Below are 21,534 nucleotides of genomic sequence, written 5' to 3' on the forward strand. Positions count from 1 at the left end.
ATAATATAATTGTGCTGTATGGTCTGTCTTTATTGCTCCCTCTTGTCGACTAAGGAAACAACGTCAGTTTAAGTATCAGCTGACTTTAAAATTCGAATAGTATTATTTTGAAAATTTTTTTTATAATATTAAAATGTTTATGGTAAATATCTGAATTTAGTTTCTCTGCTCAATTGTCAGCCCTATGCTCCACATATCTTACTGTGACCATTATTACTCAAATTTATTAGCAAAATCGCAATATCATAATCGCAATATTCTGTTTACATGAGCAACAGTTTAATCACAGTATTGCCTTAATCGCATTAATCACATTATGAGGGTACATGTAAACGTAGCAATTAACTATTTTAACTTCTTTGTACAGAAGATCAAATTGCTTCCATTGAAGTCCACAAGATGATGCTCTTTTGAACACTCTCAGATCTTGATTGATAACATGGATCATCAGGTTTTGTACAAACTTCAGGAGTCCATGCCAGCTCTAATGAATACTGTCATTAAAGCAAAAGGGAAACAAACCAAATACTAAGAAATTCACTTTTTTACTCAAATTTTTATGCTGAAATAAATTGTAATGGATAAATGTTTTTAATTAGAAAAATGCAAATTAGAAGCATTTTCACAAGTGGTCTCAGACTTTTGAACCACCAATGTATGTTTCTTGGTTTAGTGATTCACGCTCCATTGCTGTTGGAGATGACAACGAGAGACCCTCACTGTAACTCAAAGCCCTTTCCCACTGGCAGTACTAAAGCCCGTTTTAGGTACTTTCCCCCAGGACTAGTACTTTTCGTTGCTTTCACACCTAAGAAACTATAGTTCCTCAGAGCTGTTTTGGAGGGATTGTTAGCTCCTACTCAAGAGTAGGTACTTTGGGGGCATATAGGGACTGTGGTAGGTGCAGCAGTAATTGGTCAAAAGCCTATGATGCACAACGCATTGAGAAAGGAGAGGAGTGCACAGCCTCCATTTGTAAACAACTAGCTGCTAGCATACTACTACTCAGAGGATTTTACAATTTCCTTAACAGAAATAAAATAAAACCAAGAAAGTGTCCAAATAGGATCACCCGTTTCACTTGTGTGTGTGTGTGTGTGTGTGTGTGTTTAGCTTTATTTGGAGACACGCTTCGAGTTTTCATCACATCTGTACTGTTTGACAATACAGAAAATAAAGTGATTTCTGTTACTACATCAATTTTTTCCTGGGATGACTCAGGATATCAGATGTTTATCAAGAGTTGGTAATGGAACTCTATTATTCACTAAACAGTCATGAAATCTAGTTTACATGAGTAAAGTGTTGTGTGCCTGTTACTGTGTGGTAACTTGCATCAAGATGTATTTTTTGTCTGTGAGTGAGTATTGCAGGACAGTATTTTATGAGTCATAAAAGCCTTTATGGTAAAAGATTGTGTTGATAAATAGGTTTATAATGCTTTCAACATGTTGTCCACTAAATTCAACGCGTGCTGTGTGGTGGTCTGACCGCTCGTCTCATCTCTCATTGCGGCTGCAGCAGCATGGAGCTCCACATGCACAGCTCTGTTAAAACTGTAACCTGAAGACACAGACACAATGGGAAAATGCTGCATTCAGGAGACTGTATAAGGAGGTAGGATGAAATAAGGTGCTTTTTAAACTGTTCAGAGACCAGTTTCCTTTAGAGTTCCATTCATCCAAAAATGCTGTCATTTAAACCTTTAACTGATTAGGCAGCTGCCTACATTTTCGGATGCAGCCACATTTTGCGTAAAACAGTCCTAACAAAACTGTAACTCTGATCCCGGCATCTTCCGTCGGTGTTGTTGAGTTCGTTGTTGTTGCTATTGAATCACGTTTCCAACCACGTCAGAAGAAAAATTTATACTTGATGATGTCACTATGCGAATGCAACAAGGGAAAAGTCTCCTCTGGTGTTCCGTTCTTCGTACAAGTTCTCATCTAGAAAGGGCCTTCAGATGCAAAGTCCAATCTAATACTTGCCACTTCAAATCTTTGCTGAGAAGTCAAGTAAGTGGAGTTTACCTGCTGTTAACATCTCGCACAGGCAGAAATAAGTGCAAAAATGTGAGTTTCACTGAGAGCACATACAGAGCTTAAAGTTTTGTATCAGTTGGCCATGTGCCTGAAGAGCCTGTTCAAGAGCCTGGTGTGTGTGTGTGAGAGAGTATGTGAGAGAGTGTGTGTGTGAGAGTGAAAACGTGGGTGTGCAGTCATGTACCTTGCATGTGTCCATTGGTCTGACTCAATTTTTCTTCTTTCTGTTGAGTTACAAAACCATAGACATCTACAAACAAACGCACACTTACATATAAATTCTGCAGAAGTGTAACTAAACTTGCTTTCAGTGTTGCATATGTGGTTTGTTTACACTGACTGACTTGCAGCAAATTGTTTTGTTTGACCAAATAACCTTTGGTTAAAGTCGGTGCACAGAGCGGTCAAACAGGTTGATTTGGTGTTTGTAAAGTGCGTCTGATTGGCCATCGCCGAGGTAGCTACCCTCCTACAGCTACCCTCCTACAGAGGCTTTGTCTGTTCACCTCTCATCGTAAACTAATGCAAAATGCAATCATTCACTCTTCAAAGAACAGAGCAGATAGTGTTATATGTGCTTTAAAGGCAACACTGTGTTGTTAAACTTTGCAGTTTCAGCTGGACGTTTTGAACCGTGTGTTAGCAGAATGTTACTACGAATGTTTAGCATGTGACGCTGATGTCTGAGTTATTGAATATGAAAGTTATTGAATATTTATGATATTCAAGTTATCATAGTGATCGACTTATGATTGGTTAGATCCAGTTGTTAATGACAGAACATACTATAGTTCATCGCTCATAAACCAACAAATGGAGCAGGTGTGACTGAAAGTGTTGCCACTCCGTTGGTGACCTTTGCCCCCCCTGCAGTGCCCTCAATAAGGATTATGGGAGATACAACAGGGATCAAAGCATCTCACCCCCTGCAGAGGTCACCCATCTAAGGTCATAGAGATGGGTGTGTGAGTGACAGAGACAGAAATTATCGATCATAAAAATTATGATCGATAATTATTGTGCGTGACGTGACTTCACCAAATTTGAAATTCACTGACAACAATACACAAAAGCTTAAAAGAGGGGCCTTATTTGGTTACTGACTAGCTTTTTGCTAAACATTTATTTTTGTGTTCTCCAAAATAAATTCTCAGAATGACACACGGGTGAGTCATTTATGACAGAATTTTCATTTTTGGGCGTACGGTTCTTTAGAACTGAAGAAACAAATCATGAAAAGCAAGAAGGGCTACTGATTTATATGCACTCTGATAGAAGTCTCAAGTTGGCATGAAACCCCAGTGGACAGTAGATGGCACTGTGGTATTATAACTTTCACATAGAGACTTGTAACCTTTGGCCCTGAGTAGTGGTTCTCTTTTCTAGTTGTCTAGATTCATCTGTTTTACAAATGGGCCACCTTATAACTTCCTCATGTATGTGACCTGCCCTGCTGTTCCAGTCACCTGAGATTACTGGTTCTTTCTTGGAGATAATTGATCAAATGTATGTGAGAGATTATGGGATGGATAGACCAGTCAAGTTGCCTACTAGTTGCAGATCACATGATTTCAGTTGTGCTTTTCTTTTATATGGCAACAGCGAGAGAGAAAAAAGTTGTGGGGCAATTTTATTATATGATTTTATCAATTAATTTAGGACTTATACAATATTACAATTACAGCTGATGCAGTTAACTAATCATGTAAAGTGTCAATTAAAGCATTCCATTTAGGTCTCCATTTTTTTTGTCCATTGTGTGTATGTATGCTATGGCAAATCAGAGGTGTTTAAATTAGTTTAATCAGTAATGCTCATTTTCCATGTAGAATTACGTAAAATTTAAATAACACTTGTTTTTCATGCAATTACAATAATAAAGCTACTTTTTACAGATCTTAAAAAATGCTCCATACCACCCTTCGATTTTAACCTACCATAATCTCTTGCATCAACAAATGGCAAACAGAATGGGATTAATGCATTACAAACAAATTGCATGAAATAAACCCTGTAGTGGGCAAAGTACAGATATTTAATCTCTGGGATCAGATAATTTACACCTGCTGCTGAATAGGACATTCCGGACTCAAATACATTTTTAATATCAGATGAAAATCCACCATTATGCACCGCATGCCAGAATCCACTATCTTTGAAGCATATTTCATTAGGAAATTATTTTACTCTGCAAAAACCTTTGTATAGATTTTTTAACAAAGTAAACCCTGAATCAGTTTTAGAATTCTTATCAAATTAAAAAAAAACTTAACATATTTTTACTTGTTTTTCGCAGACATGGCGTAAAATCAATAACTAAATAACTAACAAACAATAATAAAGCAATTCAGTAATAGTCTTCAGCTTATTTTGGATGTGTAGCCAACATATAAAGAATTAGGCATACAGTTATCTCACACAAAATATGTATATTTTATTTTAATAAAAACTGGATGAATCAAAATGAATAATCGGAATTGCAATATCAAGGGAAATAATTGACTTTTTTTATTTTTTGCCATTTCGCCAAACCCTACTATAGTGTCCTACTATATTTGCATAGCGTTTGTTTTATATGATAACGTAACCTGTAACCAGCTGGTCGTCAGGCCTCTGATGGTGTATTTGGGCTGTGTACAAAGAAGAGATCCACGCAATCATTTGTAATTTATTAAATTTACTCATTATACTATATTAAATATACCCAAATGAATTAGAACTTAAAGCTTTTGAATCAGAATCAAATCATGCCATCTTGATGTTTCATGATCTGTCTAATCATAGCCTATGTATAGTAGGGCTGGGCAATATATCGAATACCTATGATATAATCGCGATGATTTTGCTGACGATTTAAACTTCAACAATATCGTGATGATTTTAATGAGACTTTTATTGTAGCCATTAAGTTTCATAGAGTGCATCAGTAGACTAATTTCACAATCCTTCAGGGCTGTTTAAATAAAAATAATCAAAATGGATATATGTGATTATTAAAATACCAAAGGCTGCGTGCGATTAAAGACAGATAAACATGGTCTGTGTGTGCTTCAGAATGAACCAGTGACACTCTGTTCTGTGTGCATGCACGGAGGCTTGTATTTTGCGCAGTTCACCTGCATTTTGAAGTACTGCATGTTCAAGCATTTGCGCAATTCCAAACATTTGTAACCGTTATAAAGTTATTATACAAATCTGCAAACGCGGAACAGTACAGGAGATTTTGGCAGCGGTTCACAAGGAGTGAAACTCATAACTGTCAAACATACATTGCCTTTTCTGTTTCAAAATAAAAGCTTCTGGTGAAAGTGAAATAATCATGACTGCATTCATAGGGTGATGTAAATAGGACAGAAATATATTTGAAGTCAGAAGTTTAAACACACTTAGGTTGAAACCATTAAACCTACTATTAAACCACTCCACAGATTTCAAATTAGCAAACTATACATTTGGCAAGTCGTTTAGGGCATATTTTTTTTCCAACAATTGTTTAGAGACAGATTGTTTCACTTTTAATTTACTAATATCACAATTCCTGTGGGTCAGAATTTACATACACTAAGTTAACTGTGCCTTATAAGCAGCTTGAAAAATGCCAGAAAATTATGTCAAACCTTTAGGTAATTAGCTTCTGATAGGCTAATTGGAGGTGTACCTGTGAATGTATTTTAATGACTACCTTCAAATTCCGTTACTCTTTGCTTGACAGCATGGTTCATCCTTGGGAGCAATTTCTAAATGTAAGTATAAACACCATGGGACCACACAGCCATCATACCGCTCAGGAAGGAGACGCATTGTGTCTCCTAGAGATGAACGTATTTTGGTGTGAAAAGTGCAAATCAATCCCAGAACAACAGCAAAGGACATGAAAGAAAAGACCAGAAACAGGTAGACAAGTATCTATATCCACAGTAAAATGAGCCCTATATCGACATAACCTGAAAGGCTGCTCAGCAAGGAAGAAGCCACTGCTCCAAAAAAAGCCAGACTACAGTTTGCACGTCCACATGGTGACAAAGATTGTACTTTTTGGAGAAATGTCCTCTGGTCTTAGGAAAATAATTGTAACCGTTTTGAGGAAAAAGGGTAAGGCTTGCAAGCTGAAGAACACCATCATACCGTGAAGCATGAGGGTGGCAGCATCATGTTGTGGGGGTGCTTTGATGCAGGAGGTACTGGTGCACTTCACAGAATAGATGGCATTTCAAGGAAAATGATGTGGATATATTGAAGCAACATCTCAAGACATCAGCCAGTAAGTTAAAACTCGGTCGCAAATGGGTCTTCCAAATGGACAATGACCAAGAATTCCTCCAAAAGTTCACCCAAAATGAACATTTACTGTAATTTAACAGTAATTGAAATGACTGTCAGGAATTCAAGCCACACAAGTTGTAGTTTGTAAAACCAAGATTTACAGGGTTTACACAGTGAGAGAGTGAAGTGGCATAAAGGTGTGTTATTGAGCAGTAATGAGTGAGTGGATTGAGTACAGGTGCAGTGAATTAGAAATCAGGTTATGAGGTGTGGAGCGCTGAGGGAGGTGCAGAGTCCGAGGGAGGCGTGACAATGACAAAGTTTTCACACATACCTGAGTTCACTTGAAAAACAGCACACCACATATCATAGGCAATCGATGAAAAGATCATATTTTTCCCGGTGTGCATTTTCTTTGGGGTTTCTGAAGGTTGAAGCATCCAGGATACACACGCCAAACCTAAAGAATGATACACTTCTACAAATACAGCTACAGCAAAAACAATTAAACTTTAGTACAGCGCTCCTCTTGTAAACAATGACGCTCTTCCTGCCTCCTCCACGCGTGATCATTCCTTTAAGGACAACAAAGTCAAGGTACTGGAGTGGCCATCACAAAGCCCTGACCTCAATCCGATAGAAAATTTGTGGGCAGAACTGAAATTGCATTTACGAGCAAGGAGGCCTACAAATTTGACTCAGTTACACCAGTTCTGTCTGGAGGAATGGGCCTAAATTCCAGTAATTTATTGTGAGAAGCTGGTGGAAGGGCTACCCAAAATATTTGACCCAAGTTGAAATTGAAAGACAATGCTACCAAATACTAATAAGGTGTATGTAAACTTATGACCCACTGGGAATGTTATGAAAGTAATAAAAGCTGAAATAAATCTTTCTCTCTTCTATTATTCTGACATTTCACATTCTTAAAATAAAGTAGTGATCCTAACTGACCTAAGACAAATAATCTTTCTAGGATTAAATGTTGGGAATTGTGAAAAACTGAGTTTAAAAGGTGTATGTAAACTTCTGAATTCAACTGTATTAATATATCTTTAAAAATTCTTATCCTGAAAATAATAATAATTCAGTATTATATTATAATAATAAACTTGACTGGGTTCCACAGTAATAATTTAGTACTATGCAATATTCATCTGGTTTCCAAAAAATAAGTGAAGTAATTTTTGCACACCTTAAAAAGTTTTATTAAAAATATCTGAAGGTAAATAAGATTTGTATTAAAATGTATACATTTTATTTTGATTATGTTAAATTTAATTATAAACGTGTAAGTCAATGAAAATTATGACATTTTACTCTCCCTTGTGTTCATTTAGTGAAAAACTGGGAAACATGTCTTGTTAAATAGATTTGTACTTAATGCCTTTGAAACATTAATTCTACATGGCTACAATTGCTGTTTAGATGAAGTTATGGTTCCTCTGATAAAAAAATAAAACCCTTTTAAAACATAATTATCCATATATATATTTAGAATATCATCGATTTGCTGAAAAATATGGAGATATAAACTCTGAAGCCATATCGCCAAGCCCTAATGTATTGTGATGTACCACAATTGGTATCGTATCGTGAGGTGGCTGGCAATACCCAACCCTGTGCTGTATGGTGTGTCATTTACATAAGGTAAACATTTCACTGGCTAGTCCATTACCTTTCAGGACAGCTAGTCGAATAGTTTAAATAAGCAGTCAAGCAAGCTCTTGTGTGATAAATGCTCATTTATCTACTTTTGTTGGGCAACGTGTTCTAGTTGTCCACCATGTATAAATTTACACCCTAATGACTTGCCCAGCGGAGCCGGGCATATTCCTGAAGTATGACATTTTACCACCACCACACACGGATAAGTCCTCGGTGTGCCATTCACATCGTAAACCCCTCCTCCTTGTGGTCTGCATTGAGCCTTTGACCTTGCGGGCATGAGAGTTTAAAACAAGGAAGGCAGAAAATAGAACATTAGACAGAGATCCCGTCCGTGTTTCCGTGGGCTCAGCGTGGCCCTGCGACACCTGATCTCATGAGTTTCTCTCTGGATCTGGGCACTGTACAAACAACATACACATGACACAGCCTTGCAAACAGAGTTCAGTGATTTACATTTTTGAAACACTTTTGCCACCAACAGATTACTGGTTCCTTGAAGTGATTGACAGTGAGAAAGAAGGGAGAAATCCAGAGAAAGAGAGAGACCTCTCTAAGTAAGTTATGATTTAGAAAAGGTATCTAGGTTTGTGTTATTCTGCATCTCTTAGAGTGTTGTCTTCTGTGTCTTGTGGCATTTTGGGGATTGGATGTGACCGGATGCAGACACGTAAAACCAGTTGGCGGACTGAAGCAGATGTCTCTTTTTTGGGATTGAAGGTTCTGCCTGTCGAGTCATTGTTGTCCCAGGAGATATCTATACTGATGTTAAATGATGATTGTTTTTATTCTTGAATGCAGAATGTTCTGTAATGCCTGTTAGTATGTTAGACACAAACATAACTCTCTGTTAATGTTCTGATTAGGAATTTTGGTTTGCAGTTTCTGATTTTGCATTGTCAGTTAGGGATGTAACGATATCAAAATCTCACGGTACGATACAATTTCGATATTGACCTCACGGTACGATATTTATTGCGATATTGTGGAAAAGCTCACGGTATTGTTAAATAGCTCACGATAGTGTTTGTGATGATAATAGCGAAAAAATACTGACATTTATTCTGCTTTTGCCAGTCAACAGGCAATGTATTGTTGTATTTATGGATCATGACAACATAAAACGCTGATCACATAGTGCTTTTAAAGTGCAAGTTGTAGTCAGGAACATCAATATTCTGTATAGTAATATTTGGTTGCATAACTGATTCTTCTGTGCAATGTTCAAGTTAAGAAGCAACTAGAACAATTGTAAACAATAGGGAATTCCCTTTAAGTGCAAACAAAGATCAAGTTAAGTCAGGTTTATGCATAACGCAAATAAAAGCAGCCTTTTAAAACTGGTATTTAGGAACATGACTTAAACTTAAATAAAATAGTCAGTCAAAAAGCCTTTTAAAAAAACACTGACCTATCATTTAGCTTATGTTCACGTTTTTCATCAGAAAGATCAAAATAGTCCATTGTCTGTCCACCACCACCTCTCCTTTTGCGTTTTTGACACGCACGAAACCAAAATGTTTCCAGACATCTGATTTAAAAGCTGCAGGGGCTGGCACAATCTCAACTCGAGGTTGTTGTTTTCATCCTTACAAGTATCGCTGTCGGCCCTGCTGGCTTGCTGTGAGCTTGTGTGGACAGCGTGTAGCGTGCAATCCTATTGGCTTAACAACGGTTGTTGTGACGACGCAGAGCAAAGGATCATGGTCTATGTAGTTAACAATGATTTGTTCCGCGGGACTGTGTTTAATCCTCTTGCTTTTTGACGGACACCTGTCCTTTTAATATTGTAACCCAACCACGACGATATCGAGACACGTTTACCACCGCGATAGCGCGATATCGTCAATATCGTTACATCCCTATTGTCAGTACTGCCTGAATTGCTCGTTCATTGTTTTTCTTTTCAAATGATTCACTGGAATCAATAGGAGAACTGGACTGAATTGATCACAGAGCAGTCTTTTTTAAATGTATTATTTATTAAGGCATAGTGTTATGACAATATACACTGATGTTCAGGGCTTTGTATCGACACAGATTTCTGTTTTGATTAGATTTCTGATTCACCAGCTTTCGATTCACTTTTCAAGAGTATTTGATTTGATTCCGATTCATTTAGGTATATTTCAATTATGATGTCAATTTAGCTGACAGTATGAAAGAAATAGCCTCTTAACTAGCACTGTAAATTATGCAGTTGTACATTTCTAAATTGGTACCTAATGAAAATATTATTAAATAAAATTAACAACTGGTCCCAAATATACCTATGCAGTTTAATTGCTATTTATTTAATATGTGTAATAATCAATGCATCCAAAACGTAAGTACATTTGAAAGTAAAAGTATAATTTCGTTCTTGGGATTATACTGCATTATATCGGGATTGTTCTAAGCGACAAGTCAATATTGTTACGACACCCTACTGATGGTTGGACATAGAGTATGTAGGCCAGAACTTGATTTTATGAGAATTTGATTGGAATATAGCATGTTAGGCTCAATTGGCTAATGTTTGTTTACATTGGCAGAAACGTGAGTTTTTTTTTTTTCCAGAGGTAGAGAATATATTACATTTTGGAGAAATATTATATATATGTTTTTTATATTTATTTTTTTTAATTTAGCATAATCGCGATAATTATATATTTGCTCTAAAATGGCTAAAAAGTTTTGTTTCATAATTTTTGTTTGGAACCATCATTTCATCCAAACAGCCATTGTAGCCAAGTAGATAAATATTTTAAAGACATTAAATAAAAATCTAATTATGCATTTTTCATTAAATAAACACAAGGGAGAATGAAATTCAATAATTTTCTTCATGATATGCACTTTTATATTTATATTTCATACATAGTAGCTCAATAAAAAGTACTATTTACCTTCAAATATTTTTACTGTACAAAGCTACTTCACTTATTTTTCGACTTGTTTTTTAAACCCCAGTTGAACATTGCATAATACTAAATTATTACTGTGAGACATGTCAGGTTGATTATAATAATATAATGCTGAATTGTGATTATTATTCTGATTATTAGATTTGCGTTATACAAAAGTAATATATTTCTGTCCTGTTTTCTTCATCTTCACCTGGGGGCTTTTATTATGACACCAAAAGTGCTGTCGTATTTAAACTTCACAAGGATCTTTTATTTAGACACAGAAAAGGCAATGTGTATTTGACAGTTTACAATGTTCTGCATTTCCTGAAACACTGTAATCTCCTTTTATTCTGTGCCACGTTTGTAGATTTGTATAATGACTTGTTACTAATGTTTGCAATTGCGTGAAAGCTTGAACCTGCATTATTTTGATTTCACAATGCACGTGAACTGATCTGAGATCGCCTCCATGCACTGGTTTGTTCTGAATCACACAGAGACCATGTTTATCTGTCTTTAAATCACAGCCTTTTGTGGATTAATAATCACGAATGACCACTTTGCCATTTTGATATTGTTTAATTGTGCAGCCCTGAAGGATTGTGAAATTAGTCTACTGATATGCTCTTTATGAATCTTAATGGCCAAATAATAGCACATTAAAATCATAGCGATATTCACGATATTGATACATTTTACATCGTCAGCAAAATTATCTAGATTATATCGTTAATATTCGATATATCGCCCAGCCCTAATTCCAATTTGTATTACTAAATTAGACAATTATATATACTGTTATCATATGGTCCCATCTTCCACTGCGCACACTGCATATGATAATTGGTAGCTTGAATTTACGGTAAGGCTATAATGCACAAAGTGCAAACTTACGGTTTCAGGTCTGTCCACACAAAAATTGGCTTCCTTTTAAATGTCAGTTCACTGCATTGCTATGGTGTGTGTGCACACGCATTAAATGCATACAGTACATTTTCTTCTCTGGATCTATGAAAGTCGCCTGCTAATCCCACCTGTCGGAACAACTCGCGCACACACACACACGCACACACACACACACACTTGAGCATACTCTGTCTATGTAAGTAACTAGTCACACAACCTCTGTAATCAGTACACTCTCTCTATGCTTTTAAATCACACACACTAACAGTAATCCAAGACCACCATTCCATTAATGTGGGGTTTTCCCCTCTGAGGTTTTTAAACAGTGTGTATTAGTGTGTATGTTGCTGTGTATACGTGTTGTGTGTGTGTGATAAACCAGCACTTGCCCGTCACCTTATATGAACGTGACGCTGCTTCCTGGAGATCTTCTTCCACAGACCCTTTAAATCTCAGAGGAAACATATGCTGATCTTCTGTTTATTACTCTTCAGACTTTGTACTAAAATGTATCTTATTCCTTCAAACCTTCTTAATGGACTGTTAAACTAATGGCAGCAAGAATGCATTCTGGACACAAATGGAAATTAACTGCAAATGATTGAGTCAACTGAGGAAAAAAACTTTGTGTGTAAGTACGTCTAAGTTTAGTAACGCAGTTTCAGAGAATCTCAGGATTTGACTTGTGTTGAACTACATATGGTTTTGTCTTGTGTGTAATGTCTGACAGAGTTGTGTTGCTGTCTTATTTGTCTTGTCCAACACCTATATCACCCATGTGAAAAACTAACTGCCCCCTTAAACTTAATAGCTGGTTGTGCCACCTTTAGCAGCAACAACTGCAACCAAATGCTTCCGATAACTGGAGATCAATCTTTCACAATGCTGTGGTGGTATTTTGGTTGACTCTTCGCAGAACTGCTTTAGTTCAGCTACATTGGGGTGTTTTCGAGCATGAACTTCCCGTTTAAGGTCCTGCCACAGCATCTCAATCGGGTTCAAGTCAGGACTTTTACAGGACACTCCAAAACCTTAATTGAGCCGTTCAGAGGTGGACTTACACCTATGCTTTGGATCATTGTCTTGCTGCATAATCGAGCTTTAGCTCTGATGACCGGACATTCTCCTTTAGGATTTTCTGGTAGAGAGTAGAATTCATGTTTCCCTCAATTATTGCATTTCACCCTGGCCCTGAAGCAGCAAAGCATCCCCACGTTCAAAAAGTTTTGATACCGACACCTTGACTTCGATACCAGTTCCTAAACAATACTTTTTTTCGATACCAATTTTATGAAAGCCATTTTAACAAGATTACAAACGTTATAAATTACCTCAAAAAAACTTTGGTTTTCTTTTTTCAGTTTGTTGACTTTTTTTTACAGACTCAGGGGCAGAGGCTATAACTTTAATGTGAAGAGGAAAAAATAAATAAATAAAGCTAAACTGTTAATTCAGCCAACCCTAAGTAAGATAACTAGTTTAATGTATGTTAAACTTGATCAGTTACTGTCAACCTTAAAGCTATCTATCTATAGTCATACATCCAAAAAATATCTAAAGTTACGCAGTTCCCAGTTTATAGGACAATGTCATCGCGCAAAGAAACGTTTTTCCTCGAGATGCAGGTCTGTATTACGTCACGCAGGGCAGGGAGGTTTAGTCAGTGACAAAAATTCAATTTGATTAAATAATATGAATTAACGAGTCAAATTTCTTACATTACATGATAAAGTATTTTTAGCAAACGTTTTAGAGACATGTTTTCAAAACACGGTTAATTACACTCTTTGTTTTGATTATTGTAACGATAGCATTGCAGCGTCAGATCAGTTTGTTTGCCTGCCATGAGAAGTCTCTGATAATCAATGTACCCCTCAAAGTCACAATGTAATCAATCTCAAATGTAAAAATAAGCTCCCTCTTGGACATGTTTGTGTTTAGTTGTCAGGTAATTATCACTGGATTTCAAATTAAGTGAAAATTCACATCATGCGTGATCACTATCAATCATCATTTTCTTGATCGATCATTGCTGCCACGCCCGAGTACCTGAGTCCTCCAGTACTCATGCCCATCCCTAGTATCTAGTCCAGCTGAACCCCATTTTGAATGCAGTTTCATAGATTTGTGGATTTGGTAACTAAGGGGCTAGTACTTTTTCACACAGGCCCAGTTGATATTGGATAACCTTTTTGGTTCATTAAATAACATTATCATTGGAAAAACTGTATTTTGTGTTTTCTCAGATTGCCTTTGTTTTATGTAAAATTTTGTTTTAATTTTTGAAACAATTTAGTATGAGAGATGCATAAAAACAGAAGAAATCAGAATGGGGCAAATTCTTTTCACAGCATTGTATCCATTATTTTTGTGGTTTACCTGTTAGGAGCTCAAGGTGTTCGTACTTCTCATCTGTGTTGATATCAGACACAATATGAAGATTCGTGAAGCTCTCATGTAAGTGTATGTATCCGCTTTTTTAACTTTTCATATCGGTTATTTCCTTTCAAAGCCGTTTTTAATCTACAAACTTTAAACTTGATTTAGCGCTGCAGTTGGTTGACAAGTGAGTGTTGGCATACACATACAGGACGGATTATTGTTTACACCTCAAATGCAATGTGGTCACATGCATTTTTGACCACATTTGTATGTGAGTTTTGTGATCAGATCACAAAACATTTTAGACCCTGTTTAGACCTGTATTTAGCGCTGACCACATGTGATTGGATCACCTTAAATCTTAATACCAGGTGGAAATGGGGTCTTAGCTACTCAGATCTGTCTTGGTTCTGTGTTCTTCTGGAAGGTTGTGGATCTCTGGTGGTTTAGAATTCCAGGTTTGTACATTCAGCAGGTTTAAGGTCACTTGTTTTTTGTATGTTAAAGACCCCGTGAAATGGAGTTTTGTGACTCACTTGTCCATGGCTAGGTTCGGGAATGGAATATTAGGCATTGTGCATTTTTTCCTCGCAGCCACCATATTTTTCACCATCAGCAAGAGAATACAATTGCGATGAATGGCAAAACACCCAAGAATTGAGATAAAGAAAAACAACCATCATTATAGTGCTTTGTCATTTATTGCTACAATCATCACAAAGGGGCCTACCTCTGTTACATTGCACAGTCTGGATCTCATAAATTTAACATAATCTTTAGTGAATTTCTACTTTTTTGTGTCTGACTCGATTATATTATAAATGTAATTGACTCAGATAACGACAACTAACAAGCTTTTGGCTAAACCAACAAGTGTTTTATCCCCTGGAATAAAGTACCCAACATCTGCCGCAGTAAGGTATTTTAAGCACTGAAGGATATAGAACTGTATAGGCCTACATTTAGCAAAATGTGGTAGGTCTTCAGGTTTCCAGGTCTTCAAAATGATATGCACAGTGTAAATATTATATACAGCAGGAATAGTAGGATAAGAGTAGTGTGGTAGTATGCTATTTCCAAACATAGCCCATGTCTTTGAGATTTGAGGCCAACTATTTGCTAGTTTATTCCTAAAATTTGACAACTATCTTTTCGTCAGTTTAAATTTTAAGGTCTTTCACTTCCAGGAAAACAGACCACAAATATTGATTACTTCGACGAATGCCACTATGATGTCTGTGTTTTGAAGCTGATGAAATGTTTTTCTTATTGATGTAGAAACACGATGGTTCAGAAGCACACAGTTGGTTATACGGTCCCAACTGCTCCAACCAAGCTATACCAGATTCCAGTAAGCAAACCAGAACATAGAATTGCTTCGAAACCAGTGTGCAGTTATGTCAGCAAATTGATTTTGAATTCTGGAAAGTCTAGGTTTCTCGCTCTTCCAGTTCTGCCTGAGAGTGAATATTTTAACACATTTGAGTACACAGTGCATACGTTTGAAATGACTAGCATGATTGGTCATTACATTAACAAGCTTTAAAACAACATTTATTGTATGAATTTCGTGATAACATTTACATGGTTTAAAAGCTGGAAAAATAAAAGAAAAATGGTCAAAAACATGTTTTGGTCTAAAATCGTATTTCTACATAAACAGCTCATTAAGACTTCCATCTCAATATGATAGAATGAGTCACATTTGAAACAACCCATTAAATTCATTAAACATCTTACCTTTGGAATTTAAGACAATTGTGAGGTTATCCTAATTTTAAGATGTCATTTATGAAAAAAAAATTATATATATATATTTATTTATTTATTTATTTATTTATTTTTTTTTTTTTGAGAATTTGAATTCTTTCGTTTTTTCTTAAGAACTATATATATATATATATATATATATATATATATATATATATATATATATATATATATATATATATATATATATAAAGATAAGAACCAAATTTTTTTCAGTGGTACAAAATATTTGTAACTTTTTTTCCTAAGTTAGATATTAAGAAGAAAATCTTAGTTATGAAGAATTTTCTTAAGAACATTTTATGAAGCCAGCCAAAATAAAGTTAGTTTTGATATTGTATGGAAGTGCAGAGGAATAGTTCTATTCATGTGTTTTTGTGAAGTCACCCATTTCGATGTTCCTCTAAGTTTCTGCAGGACAATTTTTGAACTTTTGTTTTGTGTATGTCTGTTTGTGTGCAGACGTCTCTGCTCAGGAGCAACCGGAGTTGTTCCTGAAAAAACTTCAGCAGTGTTGTGCTGTGTTTGATTTCATGGACACACTGTCAGACCTGAAGATGAAAGAATACAAGCGCTCAACCCTCAACGAGCTTGTCGATTATGTCACAGTCAGCCGAGGATACCTCACAGAACAGGCCTACCCTGAGGTCGTCAAAATGGTGAGTACACACACACACACACACTTAAGGGGGTCGCACAACAGATTCGTCTGGTATACGACATGGGACGTTCTAATTATTTTCTAGGAATGTACGTGCCCCGCCTCTCGGTGTCTGTCAACTGCACCCAGCTACTACTCTGGAGGCTACTCGCATATTTTCAATTAAATTAGACCCAAATCATTCTCAAAGGACAAAGGGGAAAAACCTGGGAAACTTTTGTTTGTACTGTCTGTAGGTATACCCCCAACCAAAGATTTTCCCTAGTCAACTAGTATTCATTAGTTTAAGCCGTTAGTCGACTAGTTTTCGCACGTTTAGGATATTCATTTAATTAAATATATATACATTTTGGGGGGCATCAGAAAACGGTTTGAGTCCAGGACTGAGAAAGAATGTTATAAGTAACATTGCTAACACTGTTCTACGTTACAGAGAAATACTAAACCGTAACAACGAGCCTTTAAAATATAAATTTTACAAGTGCTTGCATAAAGCGAGCTGCAGCGACACCGGCAAAAGCGGTAATGATTCTGAATGTGACGGAAAAAACAGCAAGGAGGCTGTCTGAACATTTGGTTAATTTATAGAAAGAAAAGCGCATTGAGTGATCATCAATAGCTGATGCCTTTGACGATGTCAAAATGATATTATGCTAGTTTTCCCATTAATGTATTTTATTATTGTTAGGCTATTATTATAATCAAATTAATATTACAAATAATTTGCCTGTAGACACACAGACACACGCTTGAAGCACAATTTATTATATTAAGAACAGATGACAGAAAAGCCGTCTATGCTCATGTATGACGCACAGTTTGTTTGGAGGTGTGCAGTCTCGTGGAACTCGTGCATGTAAAAGGTTCTCACTCTTTGTTTCTGTCTTGTGAATTATTTTTGCAAGAACAGTATCGTCTATGAGTGCTGCAAATGACCTCAGTCAGCTCAGGAGGTGCTTTGAGTTCAGTTCACTTTATTTCTACAGAACAGTTCATTGTGACCACAACTCTGCATGGTCACTTTATATAAGTAATTGTCTGCCACCATGTTTAGACGGATACTTGCCTGACGGTAAATTTTTTTATCACTTTGTTAATTGAATTGCTTTTTCATTTCATTTGGAGTGCAATTTGAATTTAGAAATGTATTAGATTTTTTTCATTTTTTAAATACATTTAATTTTCATCGCAAAATCACTAAAGCAAGAATATTCACCAATCCCTCATCCCAGGGCCTGCAGATGTAATTGGATATATATTTATATCATTAAGGAGGGAAAAAAACAAATGGATTCACACACAATGTATTTTCCCGTACAACGAATTACCCGACCGGTAGCGAATGCACAGATGAAGTAGGTTCATCTGTGCATTCTGGCAAAGCCAGAGAGATGTTGCCCTTCACAACTGTTGTAAAGCCATCTTTCAAAAATGGGAACAACACACATTTTAATTGCACTTAATTTTTTTCCAGTTTAATTTCAATTTTAGTTAAAATAAAGTTCAAAGTTTGAAATCAAGGTGACTTGCTTTATTGTGTAGGCTTAACAATAACCCTGCTTAATGAAAATTACCCCATAGTACCACCTACCATCCAACCAATGGTAATACGGTTCTTTGTTTTCCTGTGGAGTTTTTTTTTTTTCTGCAACCAACCGACCAATCAAAACTTGGTCGACCAAGACTCTTCTCGTCGGCCAACGTTTGGTGGGGGCAGCTCTGTCTGCCATCTGAACCGCATCGACATGTTTATTTTCGCATATTACATCGTTACTTCCAGCAAAGCACTGCAATTAAAACAACACCAAACACAATGTAACATGGTGCATAGATCTTGAAATAATTCTCTTTGTATTTCTAGATGGCTAAAAACACATTTGTGAGTAAAACTATGTCCTTGTTGTACTTTACGAGTACGACTTTTCTAACGTTATGACTCATGATATGATCTTTGATGTTTTTACCTATTCCCATTATGACTGTGATCACATTTCATTGGTTATACAATGGACCTGTCACAGATGAGCGCTGTAACAAGCATCTGTATATGAGAGTTGCATATACACAATAAGTGCACATACATAACGCACACAAACCACTGCTGCACTCGCAGTCCGGCTGCTAGCATAAATATTACACCATGTATACAGAGATATGGGTTTTCATTTTTTGTTTTGTTGTTTAATATATGTAATTAATGTTTATGTAATTTATCGTCTCATTTTGTTTTAATGGTAGAGTTGTAACTCATTAAAGTAAAGGCATTGTAGTCTCTGCAAACTGTTGCCAGTACCAATACAAAATAAATTGTGGTCAGAGCATAAGTAATAGCCGAAGGACTGATTATTTCACAGACATCAGAAAATAAAGCTAATAAACAATTTTGCTCATGGATATCCAGAATACTTGCTAATGAATACCTTAACATAGATTTGTTATATTTGTGGTTGACCTACACTGGCAGCCAAAAGTTTGGAATTATGTACAGATTTTGATGTTATGGAAAGAAATTGGTACTTGTATTCTCCAAAGTGGCTTTCAACTGATCACAATGTATAGTCAGGGTATTAATAACATGAAAAATTACTGTTATACATTTTTTGTTTTAAATGTGTATAACTTATTAAACTACTAAGATTTCTCATCAAAAAATCCTTGTATAGCAATGACAGCTTTGCAGATCCTTGGCATTCTAGCTTTCACTTTGTCCAGATAATCAGGTGGCATTTCACCCCACTCTTCCTGTAGCACTTGCCATAAATGTGGCTGTCTTATCAGGCACTTCTCACGCACCTTACAGTCTATCTGATCCCACAAAAGCTCAATGGGGTTAAGATCCATAACGCACTTTTCCGATGATCTGTTATCTATGTTTCTTTGCCCACTCTAACCTTTTCTTTTTGTTTTTCTGTTTAAAAGTGGTTTTATCTTTGCAATTCGTCCCATAAGGCCTGCACCCCTGAGTCTTCTCTTTAATGTTGTACATGAAACTGGTGTTGAGCGGGTAGAATTCAATGAAGCTGTCAGCTGAGGACATCAGAGGCATCTTTTTCTCAAACTAGAGACTCTGATGTACTTATCCTCTTGTTTAGTTGTACATCTGGTCTTGCACATCTCTTTCTGTCCTTGTTAGAGTCAGTTGTCCTTTGTCTTTTAAGACTGTAGTGTACACGCTTTGAATGAATTAAATCTTATTTTTTTTTTGGACAATTTCAAGCATTGTATAGCCTTCATTCCTCAAAATAATGATTGACTGACGAGTTTCTAGAGAAAGCCGTTTCATATTGATCTTAAGACATGCCAGTCTATTGCATACTGTGCAAAAACAAACACGCTTCATTTAACGGACTAAATATTTTTCAATTGTGTTTGATAAAATGGCAAATGATTTTCTAGTACCAAATTAGCAATTTAGCATGATTACTCAAGGATAAGTTTGTGGAGCGATTGCTGCTAGAAATGGGGCCCGTCTAGATTTGATCAAAAATTACTTTTTTCCAAATAGTGATGGTGCCGGTTTTTACATCAGTAATGTCCTGAGTATACTTTGTGATCAGCTGAATGCCATTTTGGTGAATTAAAGTACCAATTACCTTGCGAAACAGCAAAATCTGTATATTATTCAAATTTTTTGGCTGCCAGTGTATGTTTTTTCAAAGATCAAATGCTATTTTTAAATTATATTCAGTGCTGATTTACACAATACAAAATTGCTGAATTTTGCAGCAAAATTGCAGTCTTTAATACGTACTGCTAGAGGCTTATAATTACTGTTCATGTGTTACATTTCTCTCTCTTTCTCCTCTCAGGTATCCTATAATATATTCCGAACTCTTCCGCCCAGTGACAGTAATGAGTTTGACCCAGAGGAGGATGAACCCACTCTAGAGGCCTCATGGCCACATTTACAGGTGGGTGTGTGCATGTTCAGGCAGAGGAGGTTCTTGAGAATATTGTCTTTGAGAATGTGAGTTGTCGCTCTTTGGGTCACACTCTCCTTGTGTACACCTCCTGTCTGATTTGTTCGTTTCAGCATATTTGCAGCATAAATGCAGGCTGGGATTAAAGAACACCACTAATTAACAAATCACTCTTGTTCTCTCTCTCTCTATTTCAGCTGGTGTATGAGTTCTTCATTCGTTTTTTGGAGAGTCAGGAGTTTCAACCAAGCATTGCCAAAAAGTACATAGACCAGAAATTTGTCTTACAGGTGAGCATGAACTCCTTAAAACACATGTGTGGTTCTTTACTCCATCTTATTACCTTCTTTTTCACCAACAATTGTTTACCTCAGGGGGGCGGTTCTAGGGTCAGTGGATATTAGTGTCTTAGACCAGACCTCTTTGGAGATATATGGGGCCATCCTTTTTTGAAATATCAAAATATAATGCACTTTAGAATTGAATACACATTAGAAGTTGCGTGCTTTCAATGCTATAGACTTTAAAACATGATTTTAAAAATACCCTATTTTTGTACCTTTCGTCTTTCTGCTGTTCAATGCACATTTTGTACAATTGACAGTTTGAAACCTATTAAAGATTTGTTGGGTGTTTTAAGTTTGTTTAAAAGCTACCAGGCTTTAAGTTTGCGAGGTTAATGGCATTTTGTCTTAAGAATTTTGCAAAAAATGCAAATGTCCTTCTTGCATGCACGCTAATACGCATGAGAGGAAAGCAGCTGCCCAGCTAGACACCGCGTGGGTACTGAATTGTGTCAGTTGAAGCACAGGCTCACCAAAACTGGACAGTAGACGATTGGAAAAATCATCTACTGGTCTGACAAATCTGGATTTCTGCTGAGACACACAAATGATAGGCCCACTGCAGACTCAGTTATCTGTTCTTTTCTGACAGAAGTGGAACCCAACGTAGTCTTCTGCTCTCGTAGCCCATCCGCCTCAAGGTTTGACATGTTGTGCATTCTGAGATGCTATTCTGCTCACTATAAT

General features: G+C 36.4%; 1 protein-coding gene across 2 annotated transcripts in view; it reads left to right on the forward strand.

The window, feature by feature from the left end:
- Positions 1-21,534, forward strand: part of LOC127660906 (serine/threonine-protein phosphatase 2A 56 kDa regulatory subunit epsilon isoform-like) — a 47,284-nt gene that overhangs the window by 13,813 nt on the left and 11,937 nt on the right. Inside the window, exons 1-4 of one of the 2 annotated variants that reach the window (XM_052151385.1) lie at positions 12,265-12,401; positions 16,385-16,581; positions 20,393-20,494; positions 20,701-20,793. In XM_052151385.1, the coding sequence (XP_052007345.1) occupies positions 12,368-12,401; positions 16,385-16,581; positions 20,393-20,494; positions 20,701-20,793 (426 nt within the window). In that variant the 5' untranslated portion in view covers positions 12,265-12,367. Of the gene's footprint in view, positions 1-12,264; positions 12,402-16,384; positions 16,582-20,392; positions 20,495-20,700; positions 20,794-21,534 lie in introns of those variants that run through there. The other variant, XM_052151384.1, reaches the window with a different exon arrangement.

This window comes from Xyrauchen texanus, chromosome 20, assembly GCF_025860055.1.
Source record: "Xyrauchen texanus isolate HMW12.3.18 chromosome 20, RBS_HiC_50CHRs, whole genome shotgun sequence".
NCBI classification, from domain to species: domain Eukaryota; kingdom Metazoa; phylum Chordata; class Actinopteri; order Cypriniformes; family Catostomidae; genus Xyrauchen; species Xyrauchen texanus.